The following is a 16,417-nucleotide window of genomic DNA, read 5'->3' on the forward strand; positions in this document are numbered from 1 at the left end:
AAAAAAAAAAAAAAAAAAAAAAAAAAAAACAAGGTAGGCCAGGTGCAGTGGTTCATGCCTCTAATTCTAGCACTTTGGGAGGTCAAGGCAGGAGCATCACCGAAGCCAGGAGTTCGATCGAGATCAGCCTGAGCACCATAGTGAGATCCCGTCTCTATAAAAAATAGAAAAATTAGCCAGGCATGGTGGCACATGCCTGTAGTACCAGTTACTCAGGAGGCTGAGGCAGGAGGATTGCTTAAGCCCAGGTATTTGAGGTTGCAGTGAGCTATGATGATGCTGCAGCACTCTAGCCCAGGCAACAGAGACCTTGTCTCAAAAAATAAACAAAAAAACACTTTTAGTGTTTGTTTTTACAAAACAAAACACAACAAAAACCCAAGTAATACTGATAGAGATTAAAATAGCTCCTGAAAAGCAGAAAGCACCTAATGAATACACATCATTAAATAATATGTACTTGAAAAATAATTCTCCAAATTTAAAATACAGAACAATTAGGTAGAGAGATACGAATACCAATTTTTATTAGTATTCTGAAGTGTCTTTCATAATTATTTTTAATTATTAGGACAAAAATTGAAATTCAGATTTACAACTAAGACATTTTACCTTTGAAAAGATGTACTCATTGCCTCGGACTCTGGGATGGCCTCCCAAAGGCACAAGAACCTTCCTGATCTGGCCACTGCCACCCGCACCCTCCCCTACCACGTGGTGTGTGTCCTCTGGAGTCATCCCCACTCTGAAAGCTTTGTCAAGCTAGGCAATATGTTTTATTTCAATTTGCATTCCCAGTGCCTAGAACAATACCTGACCATTTAAAACATTTATTTCATTCTTTTTCTTTTCTTTCTTTTTTCTTTTTAAGTGCATAAAGAAGGAATAAAACATTTATTTCGATGATCTTAAAATATATTTTTGGAGAACAAATTCAATGCAGTTTCCAAATCATAAATTAAGAAACACGTACTTTCACTAAGCAAAAAAATCAGATGCTAAAACTATTCCATAATTAAAATTGAAAAAAATAATGGTAGATTAAAAAAGATTACCTTGTTTGCTTATAAAGCTGATGAACTCCTGAATTTCTGTTAAAGCTTGTATAGACTGCAATTTGGTGAGTCTACTTCTGTGCAAGAGGGCATCAATACTAGAATAATTCTAAGAAAAGGCATTCAGCACTGTTATAAATCAAGTTTTGACTTTGAATTTTTAATGCAGTTCTCTAAAACATGAAATATAGCAACTACTCTATAAATATAGCAATTACCCAATATGACCTGGAGTAGTTAATAATTAGGTCATAGAAACAATTAACAAATGGTTTACATTTTAAAAAAATAATTTCAGTCACATTTTAGTTCAATAAAATGAACAAAATGAATATAATCAGGCTATCATTGTTTCTATTTGCCAATTTTTTAAAATCCCACATCCTCTAATGTAAAACTGCCAACTACAGAAGTCAGTTCTTTTTTCTTGAAAAACTTCCTCTTGAGTGTACTAATCAACTTCAAAACGGTTAAATAAAAATTAAAATAATAAATGAGTACGCTTTTATGCAAAATGTTATTCACATATGCTAAATGTTGTTAACAGCCTCTACACAAATGAACAGACAACAGTCAGGAGAAGACTCTCAGAAAAGCACAAGGAAAGAAAGAATAGCAGAAAACAAACAGGCAAGATCAATCCCTACTCTACACAAAGCATCCAAACCTCTGTTCCGTTACTCCAAATGGAAAAGTCTATTCTCAAAGTGTTCTTTAACGGTATGAGAAAGGTGAGAACTAAAGGAAAAACAAAAAAATGCAACTTTTTTAAAACAGAAAAGAAAAATGTAAAAAGCATTCAGACAAAGGACAGAGTAAAGAGCACTAGTAGAACAAACTGGAAGGACAGAAAGGAGGAAATGGGTAGTATGAAATAGCACTTGATAATTTTGCTGAATTTTTTCAAGAGTTTACTGCCTTTCAAAAATACCATAACAATGGTATATTTCAGACAAATCTATCTGTGTCACCTGCATAAAAGCCTGAATGCCTTGCTCGATGTAATATTTGGCTCTGCCCATGTCGTCCTGCAGGACGTAGAGCAGACTCAGCTCCTGGCTGTACTGCAGCTCAACAAGGGCCTTCCGGAGCTCTGAGCGCATGGCTTCGTCCACAAACGTCAGCAGGGACTGGTCCCCCTCTCCCCGAAGCAGCAACTTCAGCTTGCTGCGGACCATGTAAGGTAGGTATGTCTCCTGAGGAATTGAAAAATCTGCTTGTAACTTCAGAGAGCTGATTTGAGTGTGTCTAATAATTTTATTTCTATAATATTCTTTGCTCTAATTTCATAGGTTAAGATTTAAAGCCAAAGTGACGATATTTGATGTTTCAAACCCAAAACTACAATTTTAGAAACAAGTTCATCTAAAATAAGTTTGTTTTGTAACCACAAAATATATAGGAACATGTTCTAAAGAAAACAGAAACTACTGTCAGCTGTTAGATGATCTGTATGTTACATACAAACTAAGGAATTCACAAGCACTGTCAGAGAGGGGTATGTGGGAGCACCAGGAGGCACCTGCCCCAGGAGTCAGGCAGCCTGTGTGTAGCCACTGATCCAGGGCAACCCTCGTAATACGAGAGACAAGAGGAAATATTCTTCCATGCAGTCATGCCAGAGACGTTAACATTTATTTTAAAATGCATCCCATTTATTTTGAAACGGTTAGCTAAAAGTGATGAGAGATATAACAGTACAATGGAGTTTGTGGGGGAGTCAGGTTATATAAATATCCTAATCCTTCGCAACTACTTCCTTGTTTTTGAAAAGTTTTAAACAATTTTATTAAGTGGAAAATGCCTAACCATCTAAAATATTTATTTTAGTAAATTAAAAATAATTCTACCTACCTGATAAAACGGTTCACTCCACATTTTATTTAGATCCAGAGGGTTTTCGCTGTCTACATTTGCTGTAGAACAGTATTCAAGTGATTTCCACTCGGCAAGGTGGTTATAACAGTCAAGGGATGCAAGTTCCCAAAAATCCTTCTCGGCTTCCGTGGGCTCACCATCTACCCACTCTTGTTTATTGAGAGCCTGGCAGAGAAAAGTTAGTGAGATTATTTTACACATTTGGAAAGAATACAAATGAAAACATGTAAAAAAGGAGGCAGTGTAACAATCAAACTACAGACAATCATTTTCAGCTTTATGGCAAGGGAGAGAAAAGGGAAAATATTCATAGTAGCACTGAAAGGAAGAAAAAACAAAAGGAATCTTCTAGTAACAAATGAATATAAAAACCCAACCAGGAGGAAGCCACTTCTCAAAGAAACTTACCAATGAAGCCAATCAGTAAGACTGAAGACTTTTAATGACCCATAATTTTATTTAAATCAATGCTATGGGTTATTTATGACTTAATAAATTCTTAGAATAAAAATTAGAATATAGGGCATTTGCAGAAAATCACAGAGGATTTTAAAGCCTGGGTTGCTCATTCCCAAGTCTCACAGGTCACGGACCCTGAATTTCAACACCAACACTCAGATGGCCGCAGCAACTCAAGAGCACAAAATGCACAAAACTGAACTTAGTCACCTTCCCCAATTCCTCTTTAGTTTATACATTTTTTACTTATTAAAAGAAGACAACCTACTCAAATAGAAATTGCATAATAATAGCAGACATAGAAATAACACTGTTCAGTTTTTAGTATAGTAGACCCTCACTTAACATTGTCAATAGTTCTTAGAAACTGCAACTTTCAGTGAACCCAAGTATAATGAAACCAACTTTTTCTCATCAGCATTATAATAAGACATTGAATGAACTACATTTGAGGACCTGCTGTACCTCATTTTGCTTAAAGTCACATTTCATGCAGAGAACAAGCAACTGACACATTTGCTAGAGACCAATCTTACCTCATTATACTGCTTAGCAGCTTCAGAATAATCACTTCTGGCTTCTGCTAAAAGCGCACTCTGAGTGATTTGCTTTGTTCCTATCTCACTGCTAAAAATACCACGGAGGACATCATATTCTCCAATTGATCTATATAGCCTATAAAACAAACCAAAAAAAGGTCCAAATCAATGAACACTATAATATTTTTAAAGTATTTATTCTAATGAAATGATATTAAATCAAGATGCCACATATTATATTAACTAGGCCTGCCATGGTGGCTCACTCCTGTAATCTCAGCACTTTGGGAGGCTGAGGTAGGAGGATCGCTTTGAGGCCCAGAGTTCAAAACCAGCCTGGGCAACACATCAAGACCCCATCTCTAAAAAAAAAAAAAAAAAAATTAAAAAAATTGGCTGGGCATAGTCTTGCACACAGGAGGGTGAGGCAGGAGGATGCTTGAGCCCAAGAATTCGAGCTATGATGACACCACTGTACTCCTGCCTGGTTGATAAAGCAAGACTTTGTCTCAAACAAAAAAAAGATATATAACATGTTATAAACTTTGAGGCTACCCTTAGGTTTTACTACTATAGTTATACAGAGGGCAGAAATTATTCTAATGTGCATTTAAAGTAAAATCTGAAAATATCAAAGGTTTACAAAGTATTAGAGTCTTCAGTATTAATCCATTATATTATCTGTAGGTGAGCTCTTAGGAATCTTTGCATAGTCCTAAAATGCCCAGAAGCCAGTAAAAAATACCCCCGACCCTGTAGATGCCATGTTTAATCCACGTTCTATGGACCATCTCAATTCCACTGACAAGCAATTTCCTTGTAGCCTCCATATTTACTACAGCATTCGTTCATCTCTTTACCTTAACAAAATTCTGGCTAGACCCTGTCAACAAAGCTTGCCCTTCCATGATATTCTCAAGTAAATGTTTATTCAGTTTCTTCCCTTCCTCCATCTTCAAGTTTCAACCCAAACATCCTCTCTTCTTAAACATGCAGTCATCTGACCAGGAGCCAGGGACTGCTTGCTCCTTGGTTCTCCTGCTGTTGGGTTCCCTTCCTGGCCGGGTACTAGATTTCTTGTATTCACATCAAAAGAGCCCTGCGGGGTCACCCCAGAGCCTAACGATTTTTGAATTTATATAAAAATCTAATAGATGTGGCTCTTACTGCCCTGATCGTAGAGGGTTAAATGTAACAAATCGGAGGCAAAAGTGGGTAGGTGGGCAGTGGACAGCAGCTCACAGCCCAAGGATCGAGGAGGAGACGAGCACTGCACACGTTCTCCATGAACTCAGAAAGGAGACCACTTTATGTCCACCCTGCACTGGTCCCCAGGTCCCCGGATTACATTCACTGTAACAGGGTCAAAACAGTGACAATGACATATCAAGAAAAGGCTAAATTACGTTCACAATACTCTATCTCTGAGGAATGCAAAAATATTACACACAAAAGTATGAGGGAGTATTTAATCAAGTTAGAAAAAAAATGTTTAAAGTTTAGGCCCTTAAAAGTTATATGCTCCATTTATTAAACAAATACACATTGTATGGGTTTCTCACTCTATAAATACTAAACATACAAGGTGTCACTTACACATTGGAGGCAGTGGGATAAAACAGCTCCTGGGTGGAGTTGGCATCGCCCAGAGGCCCTCTCTGGATAGCCCTGGCATTCCACCTTGCCTCTCTGGGTGCTCACCACCTCCTGCTTCATGTTGTGGTTAGTTATGTGGGAAGTGCACCCATTCCCTACTGGGTTGCTAGTTCTGTGAGTCTGGGATCACCGTCTAGTCCCCTTGCACAATCCACTCAGCGCCTGGCTCAGCCCCTGCCATACTTGGTGTTCAGTTGAAATGAAACACATGGGCCAAGCACAGTGGCTCACGCCTGTAATCCTAGCACTCTGAGAGGCCAAGGTGGGAGGATTGCTTGAGCTCAGGAGCTCAAGACCAGCCTGAACAATAGTGAGACCCCATCCCTACTAAAAATAAAAAAATCGGCTGGGCATGGTGGCACACACCTATAGTCCCAGCTACCTGGGAGGCTGAGGCAGGAGGATTGCTTGAGCCCAGAGGTTGCAGGCTGCAGTGAGCTATGATAAAGCCACTGCACTCCAGCCTGGGCAACAGAGTGAGACTCTATCTCAAGGAAAAAAAAAGAAAAAGAAACGTGTGCACTAATGAACTAACTACAAATCAGCAGAAAGCGCAAGGAGCCCCAACCTTACTTTTATTATATTTTTTTCCTAGAACCTAATGCTCTAAAAATCAGCACTACAAAAAAGAAGTTCAAGTTAAATTTCAACCTCAATGTAACATTCTTCTCATAATCAGGTCCTGGCAAATTTCATGTTATAAAACCACAGGTAGGGGAAGAGTCAGACACGAGGCAAATGACCTAACTACAAGAGGGAATTTGTTTTTCCCAAATAAACAAAATGACTGGATTAAACTGTTTCTAAAATTTTGAGTGAGCTGAAAATACTAACTCATCTTGTATTTACTTTGCAAAGTAGGAAAAAACATGAAATATTAGGAACTATAATTTATAGCCATACTTTACAGGAAACTATACGTGGTAGTAAGTCCAAAAGATTGTATGCTAAAAGAAATCAACAGGTTTAATTAATGTTTTCTTTCCTTGAGCACGACATCCCTTGTTGTGGCAACTATTCTTGATTTCATGGAGTGGTACTCGGACTGAAAGATTTTTTTAAAGATTTCACATAAGTCTTACTATCAACTTTATTGGCTCGTTTTCTGTCAAAAGGAAAGTGAGTTTTTTCTGTATTACTTTGGTCAAATTCACTGTGTCCCTGAGAGTGCCCAATCGCGAGCTTACTTAGCCAGCTCCATCCATCTGACGACATCAGGAGGGTGGTGGCTCTTCCCTCGGACACGCTTGGCGGGCGGCTCTGCAGGTAGCAGGTGCAGCAGAGCCTCCTCCAGAAGGCGGATGCCCACGGGCTGCTGCAGACTGGCCAGGCAACCGGCACTGGCTACGGCCGGCTCGAGGCTCAGCAAGGCTGCGTGCTGGCAACTGATCTCCTGTGAAACCACAAACACATGCCACTGCTGAGCCTGTGGTACTTGGACCGTATCTTCACAAAGGAGTGATTCATTTTACCAAACATAAAAGAAAGTTTTGACGTTAAGTGGTGGTATCACCAGAAGTTTCTCTGTGTAATAATATAACAAATTTTCCATCAATATTCAATTTGATCAAAAGAAGAAATGACTTCTATTTTTACATGTCCAAACCAGAGATCAATTTAAAGCAAGAAAAACACTAGCAAAATAGGAAGATTTCTCTCTTTAAATACTCTATATATCTAGACAATAATTGCAATTTCCAGGAATATTCAGCATGACTTCATAAGAAAAGCAGCTGAGACATAAAGATTTCACATCCAATCACCAAAAAGTGAGTGGATTCTTCTGCCTGTTATTCTATGTAACCTTTTTCCCCCATCTTTTTCTATTCAGTGGCTATGTTAATTCAGTAATATTTGAATAGAGGATTTCAGGAATTATTATAATGACCTTTACTTTGTAACTCCGAGAATCCTATATACATCAAAGTAATGAAAAATAAACCCCAGATCAACATAAAAAAAACATGAATAGTATGACAGCCTTTTCATTAAAACAAACCTGTACATAGGTTTTATGAAAAGCCAGCCCCTCACCATCTGCACGAGCCCCATCCCCTCCCTGCGAAGCTGTTCCCTACACGTCAGTCACCGGCCATGCTACCGCCAAGCCAACTTAAGTTCTACTTTAGGGTTAATGTAAAAATGTAAATTCTCCAAAGCAATCAAACAAGGAAAAATGGCTGTCACCCTTAAAAAGAGCTTGTGGTACAGGAAAGAAAACCCAAATAAAATCTATTTCAATTAATAACACAGCAAAGGCTCTGTCTTGACATGTCAGATTTTGAGGCACCATCACCCTAATTTGGAGAGGGAAGCCCACTTTAAGATAGAGTATCTTTTTTATGTTTTTAATTTCTAAGTAATCTCCCTATTCTATAAATATTTATCAAGTGCTCTTCTAGGTTCTAGACCCCACGGTAAGCAGTGCTGTCCCTGATTGTGTGCTGCTTAAGATTTATTTATCCCACGTGCCCAACAGAAGTCTAATAAGAAGCGCTCTTAATGAATAAATGACTATTATTAGGATATCATTCCTTTATATGTACATGTGTACACAATTTAAATGAGTTCTTTTAAGTTTATTTTCAAGAAGACTGACTGCTCTGTTCAATCCTATTTACATCATTTTACTTTATAAACAATGGATTTGCTAAGCAAAAGATAAACTTTAAGTTATGTAAACTTTCAGTTTAGTAATCCTTGCTCAAACAAGAACCCATGTAAATACCGGGCCAGAGGTATTATGATGACATGGAAAGAGAAGACAAATCACAGCCTCAGACACGAGCCCCACAGAGAGCTGTCACCGCAAGTGCTGCGAACTGCAGGCGTGGACTGCCGTGCACACTGCTTGCTCCGCAGCCAGCGGCAAACAGCAAGCTTTAGAAGTTATTGATTTTTGCAATGTTGGTTAATGACTCTCCTAAACAGCAATCAGAAAAACTAGTTTTTTTAAAAAAAATAAATATTGGGTCAAAATTAGGAAATAAGATTTAAAAGATTACTTCAGAATACAATGTAAAGAGAAACATTCATTCTGAATACTGGCTGACTCAATACAATTACTCAAATCTTTTTATCTTTAGGGTGGCTGGGAGAAAAAAAATGAAGGAATTCTACTTATAAATTGTAAACCAATAAAAACAGAGCTAATATATAAAAAGAATCTATACTAACAGTTTCATGCTACATCAAAAGGAACAAAACAGAGAAACTATGTAACTTCATCTCAGAGAATCATTACCCAATTAGTTCGCAAACTACTACTACTACTGATACATTATATTAAAGAACATAATTTAGTAATTACTTCAGGGAGGTTACTAGATGCAAAAATACTAAAATGATATCAAAAAGATTTTCTACTAGGGAATTTGTAATGATCCATGTTTTGAATGGCACAGAAAATGCTTCTTACATGAAAAATAATCTCCCATTAAGTATATTTAAGCAGTCATCAAACGTACACCTCCACGTGGTGTTCTCTGCTCAGACCACATAGCCCAGAAAGGACTTACTGCTGCATCTATGTATCTGTAAGAACACACACACCCCACCCCGACAGAGGCATCGCTTCCCTGCTTCATCACTGCCCTACACTGCGTTAATACTTCCCTACTGCTCAAGTACTATGACATTGACTAATGTTCCCTTCCACGGTTGCCTGTGGATTGCCTGGCGCCTGTCTAAAATGTAAGTTCTGGGAGGGCAGGGATTTCTGTCTCTTCCCTGCTGTGGCCCCACCAGTCATAACAAAACCAGGCCTGTGCTCGATCAGTATTTGTCAAGAGCAGTCAGGAGGCAGGAGAGAGTCTGGCAAAATACTACATAAGAAAAAAATGACTAAACAAAATGCAGGCTTTAATCCAAACTCTGAATGGACTGGCTTATTACAAAATAAACACACATAACAAGTTTGATTTCTGATTATTCTGTCATATACAAGTGTTTTTTTTTGGTAAAAAATAAATCCCACCTCCCCATTTGGGAAGGGGTAACCCAAACAGTACATCACTCTATTAGACACCTTACTGTAATCAGTGATGATAACAGAGTCATGTGAGGCAAAAGGAGACAATGCATACTTTATGAAATTTGTGCAGACTTTTACCTGGATACAAGAGACAAAAGGTGGAAAGAAAGAGAAAGTGGTATTAAGAAAATGATTGAAGTCTTGGAGCAACTTTTGAGTGATACTGTTTTTTTCAGATGCTGTCTTAAATCTGTCCATCTCTTTCAAAATTCCAGAGAACAAGCCGCTAAAGAGCTGTTTTGCAATTAATGGGTCTCTCTGTAAGAAATTCAAAACAAAAACAAATTAGCGTCTGAAGTGAAAATGCTATAATTTACCAATACTATCAGAGTTTTATTTGAACATCCAAACTGTTGTAAACACATCTGTCGCAAATCTCAACTCTATTCAGGAAGTTTTAACAGGCATTGACTGACAAGGGGAGTATTTGGAATTTAACCAAATATATCTAACATGATGTTACAGAGGCACAGCCTTTCAACCCAGAGAGATGAATTTAAAAGCTAGCTTAATCAATACATAACCACACAGCTTCTTTCCTCAGTTGAGTCTGGGTCTCCGATGCCTCATCTTTAAAATGAGGCTACCAGAACACACCTGGGGCTGTGGTGAAGAAGAGCCCAGATGGCACATGACCAGCGCTTAGTGCAGTGCTAGATGAGATCTTAAAGAAAGATCAGATTTCTAGGTATTATCCCCGTGTCAGCATCAACGTAAAGCTGAAATAACTGATGAGCTTAAATAAAATGCCAGTTTTAATCTTCAAAGTCCTACCATACTGCCCATTTAAACTGTTGAAACCAGCAGTGGCCGTTTTCAAGTTTCGGTTCCATCTGGCGGGATCAGCTCCCCCATCGCTTACTCCTCGGCCACAGGACCACCACCCTCTACTCCTGTCCGTGACACCAGTACCAAGAGTGCTTCCTGGCGTACAGTATCTGCGTTGGTTAAATGAAGGCATGCGCGCTTGAATAAATAAGACTGACTTGGCCTTTGTTATAAAAAGCTATAGTGGGTACTATATAACATTTCAGAAAAGATAGATTAGGAAAAAAGAAGAAAATGAATATCACTCATAATTATTCTCCATAGAGATGGTCACTGGCCCGTGTGCTTTTACTGATGGTAAGTGTTGTCTGGTAACCTGCTGTTTTCATGTAACGGGTGGTGGACAGGTTTCCACGTCTACAACCCGCTGATTCCTGAGTGCTATGTACAAACTCCTTCACTTAGGCTCACTCAGTTAAGAAAACTGCGCTGGTAACTGAGATAAATAACATCTTCAGCAGTAGGCTTCTGCGGCTGCTGCTGGAAGCGTCCCATGATAACTAGTTTACAAGCTCCCTTGAATTCTTTTCACATGTGAGGCCCTTAGAAGAATGGCCACCCCAGGAAGGCAGCGGAGGCACACTGTCGTGTCCACCACTGCACCCCAGTGCTTAGAACAGTCCTGGCACACAGGAGGCACTCCATGAATGAGCATTTGTTAAATAAACAAAGTACTCAAATTTGAGAAATATAAGGCAACACATTCCTCAAAGAACAGAAACATGCTTTTACAAAACAATACTCAGCCATCTTTATTTTTTCCAAGTACAAATGAGAGGTCCTACCTCGGACACAGGTCTCTCCCCAGTCTCAGGCCACGGCTCTCCCTAGCATGGACAGGGTATGCTAGAGAGCAGTGTCGACATCCCTACAGAGGCAGCGACACAAGGTGCTAGCAGCTGGGCAGCAGCAAAGTGTAGAACGACAGGGTCTCGTCCCTGCTCCAGCCCAGCGAGACCTATGGCTCACACCGTATGATTCAAGCTTTGCTAACCTTCAATTCATCTATCAACAGCTCTAATAACTGCCTCCAAGTCACAGATCACTGGGAGAATCGGAACACATTTCACGATAACATAGGGCTTTGCTGTGGTGATCCCTGAGTCTACATGCAGGTTGAACGCAGGGGAGGCTGACCAAGGCCTGCGGTCTAGTCAACACTTAACACAGTACTATAGTTACACAAGATGTCACCACTAGGGGAAGCTGGGGGAGGGGTGCATGGATTATCTACTATTTTTGCAAAATAGTACTACTATTCCTGTCAATCTATAATTATTTAGATTCAATAAAAAGCTTAAAAAACTTTAAAAAATAGTAAAAGGCCACATAGATGTAATCTGTTACTAAAATCAATAAAGTATTGAATACTGAAGTACAACAAAATATAAGGTATTATATTTCAGTACCTAGCATAATGTTATATATATTACAATAGTTTTTTTATTTTTAAAATTATTATTTCAATAAAAGGGATCTTAAGCAGGCCTTTGGGGGATAAATATCCTGTTTTTTTCAAAGGACTCAGCTAAAAAATTTCATTCACTCTTGACATTTTCTTTTGCGTTGTAAGGCATAGAAAAATATTTCCAATCTCTGTCACTGAGCAAATAACCAGAGAAGGAATACTGATCTCACTGATAAACTGATACTTCTCCAATGCCCCCCAAAAAGGATTTTGTATAAGCAATGATATGAGTGGCTTAGCATTTTAAAGCTTATAATGATATTTTTCACGTTATTTCATTCTGACTAACACTATTGGATAAGGAAAATGGATTTTACTCTCTGATTTTATAGACGGAGACCAGTGGCTCAGAGCATTTATGGACTTGACGTGGACACCCAGTTTTAGGGCCAGATTCTAGATAACTCTAGTCAGAGGCTCACTATGTGGCGAGAAGCCATGGAACTAGGAAATGGCAGAGCCAGGACTTCACACCAAGTCCACTGTTGAGGACAAATCAACACCTCTCTATGACACAGACCAGCCTCAGCCATGCTCCCTGACACACAGCAGACCCCGAACAGTAAACAGAGACTGTCACGTGTCAACAGAAAACAAAGCAGCAAGGACAGACCTGGGCCACAGCCTGCAAGGGGGCGACGAGGCTGCTGTGCTTGATCTGAATGTCAGGAAGGTCTCCATGCCGGTAGCTTCTGTACAGGATGACCTGGGCGTCCTGCTTCATTTTTAACTCACTCTTCATCTCCTGCAACCACCAGAACCGAAGAAGCAAGATTAGAATTCACTGAAGAAAGGCAGTCGTGCACGAGATACGGTATCAAGACCCGTCTTTCACATAAATGCGAAGCGATGATAACTGGTATTCACAGTGGTTTCGAGCTCTGCTTTACCAGTCCATGGCAGACGATAAATCCAAACCAAAACATTAACACTATGGCACATAAGCAGAGCAAAGGCTACTTAAATATTTATTACAAAGTAATCCAAATAGTCATAAAATCGAAACATTTTATTTAAAAACACAGATGGGAGGGCTGCCACTGCCCCACCTCCCCGACGAATACAGGGCCAAGGCACCTGCTGGCCTCTGCCCAGAGGCCTTTCTCAGCTCCGCCCATCACTTGGTTCCCCTTGGGTGTCATTGCTCAGCGAGGCCTTCACCACAACCCCAGCACAGGTCCTCCTCAGATGTGCTCGTCCCCGCGTTTATTTGGACATGGCCCGTGTTACAAGCTCAGCCCGTCTGTCTGTGAGGCTCACTGGACCGTGGCTCCACGGGGCTTGCATTCCACTCACCGCAATGCTGCCAGCACCTGGCACAGTGCCGGGCAGCGAGCACAACGCCCCTGAGGCATGTGTTCAACAACTAGCTGGCCACTAACACACACGCTGATTCCCGGTCAGCAGAGCACCCTGAACGCCTGTGTCCGAGGGCAGACCTGGCCTCCCGTGGCGGCTGCTCTACACTCGCCGAGCAGCGCGAAGTCCTCCCTCACACCAAGCCAAAGCATCTCCCTGCGACTTCTGTCCAGCAACCCTGGTTTTCTCTTCCTCTGCTGACCAGATGCTGTCCTTTCTTCAGGCACGCCCCATGGGTTTCAGGGTTAATCAGGAGCCCAGAGCCACTCCTCTGAGGGGCCAAGGAGAACACCCCAAGGTGTGGGGGCCAGTGAGGGTCCTGTACACACCCTCCAGTCTTCAAACGAATAGTTTTAGTTGCAGAGATAAGAGGAAGATGAAAAGTACATTTTCTTCCCACAGAAGATACAATGGAATCATTCAACCATTTCATACTCAGATTTGGAAGTAAAGTAAATGGCTGAAGATTTAAACTGAACTAGAACCACGAGAGCACCCTTATTCATAACCTATCCTATCTTTCCTGAAAATTTTGTCACAGTTACTGATTTATAATTAAAATCAAAACTATGGCTAAACAAATTCTGTCCTGACTTCCACATTTTGAGAAATGTGTAACTATCAAGTCATGCCGTACTTGTGTCTCCATTCAAGGCTTTCAGTGGAGGGCTCTGAATGTCTGGCCAGCCCTGCCGTCCCTTCTTCCAGGTTGGTGTCCCCTCCTTGTCCCCGGCTCACCCTCCCAGCACAGTTCATAGGTCCACAGTGGCCCCTGACCCAAGGCGCCCAGGGAATCCCTCCCCAGGGCTCTGGCCTTGAGGCGGGAGCTGGGCCAGTCCCATTCCAGTGGCTGAGGCCGTAAGCTGCAGGATCCAGGATGACTGAGGGCAGTGTTCCCACCCTCAGAGAAAGCCGACCTGCACGGAGAACAGGGCTGAGCATTGGTGAGAAGCAGAGACCAGAGGCAGAGATGGCACCCGCAGTCCTGTGAGCCAGGCAGGCCAGAGTCGGGGGGACACCCTCACACCTCTTTCCAAGATTCCCATCACCCAGGGGAGTCAGAGGGGGCATGGTTTATGAGTAACCTTGACTCATACAGTGCTGCTTCTGTAATTTCGGTTTGTAGAACAACACTGGAACCAATATCTGACAAGAAGCTCATTTCCTTAGTATGTATCTGTGATATAAAACAGATATTTCTGACCAATCCAATTCTTGCAAAAGATACAAACCTTCTCTCGTTTTTGTTCAGCAAGACCTTTTCTGGCATAAATCAAACTGAGTTTTTCTTGGTCCTTTAAAAATCGTCTGCGTAACCTTAGTATTTCTGCCCGACTGTCTGTGCCTGAAGAACACAAAGCAGATTTGGTTACGGGTGGCCCATAAGACAGGTGCACGTGCCCTGTTTCCTTCCCCAAATCCCCTAAAGTGAAAGTGAGAGGGCTTAGCGCCACTTTAAAATTTTTATCTAGTGTTTCCTTAAAGACATAAGCCTACCAGGAACAGCAGAGGCAGAGCTAAGCTGGAGAGCAGGGACCAGAGTGATAACTGCCTCAGCTGACTCCCACCTCAGCAGCGCAGAAAACGGGGAGAAAGCGGCTGGAGAGGGCTCCAGAGGCTTGGGAAACTGCAGGGCCGGGCCCCTCCAGAGGGAAGAAAGTGCAGCCACAGCAGGGGCCTGGGAGGGGCACAGCCCGTGTAGGAGGCAAGGCTGGCGCAGCACCTACGGTGAAGTGAGGACCCCTCCCGCTGGGCCCCCAGCATGCATCCGCCTCTGGGCAACCACCAGCAGATGCACCAGGGCTTCAGCATCTTGCTCCAGCCCAGCTTCCAGGCAGCACAATCCCAATCTGCACCATTCCCGTGCAAAAGTCACCAGACATTTTGAGGTAATCTTTAAATAAGAAAGACAGAAACCAAAATAAGTGACAAGGAAAGAGCAACTGTTAAAAGCAGACAGGGAAAAATTTCAAAAAATTCTCATTTATTAGAAAAGTAAGAATAGATACTATAGCCGTGAATGAAGAACAAATGTTCAGGGAACAAAAAAAAAGCTCATGGAAATTAAAAATACGAGCAATGGCTGAAAGATAAGGTTGAACACATTTCCTAGAAAATACAGGCCAAGAAAAAATAAGAAAATTAGAGGGATAATCCAGGAGGGATACCCAAGCACTAGGATTCCAAAAAAGAGAAAAGAGAGAAAACTGAGGTGAAGAAATCATCAACAAAAGCACCCACAATGCTACTTCAGAACCAGAGCCCATGAGGCAGCAGTCTGAAAGGGCCCACATTACGCCCAGAAAAAACGACTGAAACAGACCTGCACCAGAGGGCACTTTTGTGAAATTTCAGAAAATTGTTTTAAAAGGAAGACGTTAAGAGTGTCCACAGAGAAAAGACCCAGGTTCCCACAAAGGACTGATGCGGAGGACAACACCAGGTCCCTGGCCTGCACCTGGCAGGAGACCCTGGCAGCGCCACACCAGGATTCTGCAGCTGCACTGCCCTCGGGGGTGTGAGCCTCAAAAGCAACGTGGTGGCTTCAGGACCTCAAGGGAAGCTCATTGCGTATGACCCCTTTTCTCACACGCTACTGAGGAAGGGCTTCCCCCACGGAAGGAATAAACCCACCAAGGCAGGGGAGCAGACCTCAGGGTGAGGAGGATGAGGAGGGGTCCCTGGATGACAACTGAGCAGAGACCGTGGGCAAGCACCCGGAGGCTCCAGGAGGGATCTCTTTAAGAGGATGAAACATCAACGTTGGGACACAGTAAAAGACAACTGCATAACTCGGGGGGAATTTAGTGATAAATATGTAGAAATCTAGGCATATAAGCCAATGTAATTATTAATATCCAGGAAGAAATATTACACAGAAAGGAAAAATGATCACAGTATTGCTCATGGCTTAATCACAAATAATATTACATAATCAAAATAAGAAGAAATACTGAACACTGATGAAATTATGACTCAACTAAGCAGGAGGATGAGGCAGAGTAGAATGAACCGAGTGTGCACGTGTGTGACACACGAGGAGGGAGAAGGGCCAGGCCCGCAAATGTCTGTCATGCAAAGCCAAAAGATAACAACTAGTACTGAAAAACAAACAGCAGCTATATAAAAATACTGTTTGGAG

General features: G+C 41.4%; 1 protein-coding gene across 2 annotated transcripts in view; it reads right to left on the reverse strand.

Annotated features, from left to right (window-relative positions):
- The window catches only part of PRKDC (protein kinase, DNA-activated, catalytic polypeptide), a 158,587-nt gene that overhangs the window by 39,276 nt on the left and 102,894 nt on the right, over positions 1-16,417 (reverse strand). For both annotated transcript variants that reach the window (XM_012661443.1, XM_012661444.1), the window contains exons 60-67: positions 14,508-14,620; positions 12,530-12,661; positions 9,699-9,878; positions 6,775-6,980; positions 3,929-4,067; positions 2,910-3,098; positions 2,027-2,251; positions 1,056-1,164 (exon numbers count right to left, since the gene is read on the reverse strand). In XM_012661443.1, the coding sequence (XP_012516897.1) occupies positions 1,056-1,164; positions 2,027-2,251; positions 2,910-3,098; positions 3,929-4,067; positions 6,775-6,980; positions 9,699-9,878; positions 12,530-12,661; positions 14,508-14,620 (1,293 nt within the window). The remainder of the gene's footprint in view (positions 1-1,055; positions 1,165-2,026; positions 2,252-2,909; positions 3,099-3,928; positions 4,068-6,774; positions 6,981-9,698; positions 9,879-12,529; positions 12,662-14,507; positions 14,621-16,417) is intronic.

The sequence above is a fragment of the Propithecus coquereli genome, unplaced genomic scaffold (genome assembly GCF_000956105.1).
Source record: "Propithecus coquereli isolate 6110/MARCELLA unplaced genomic scaffold, Pcoq_1.0 Scaffold71, whole genome shotgun sequence".
NCBI lineage: Eukaryota > Metazoa > Chordata > Mammalia > Primates > Indriidae > Propithecus > Propithecus coquereli.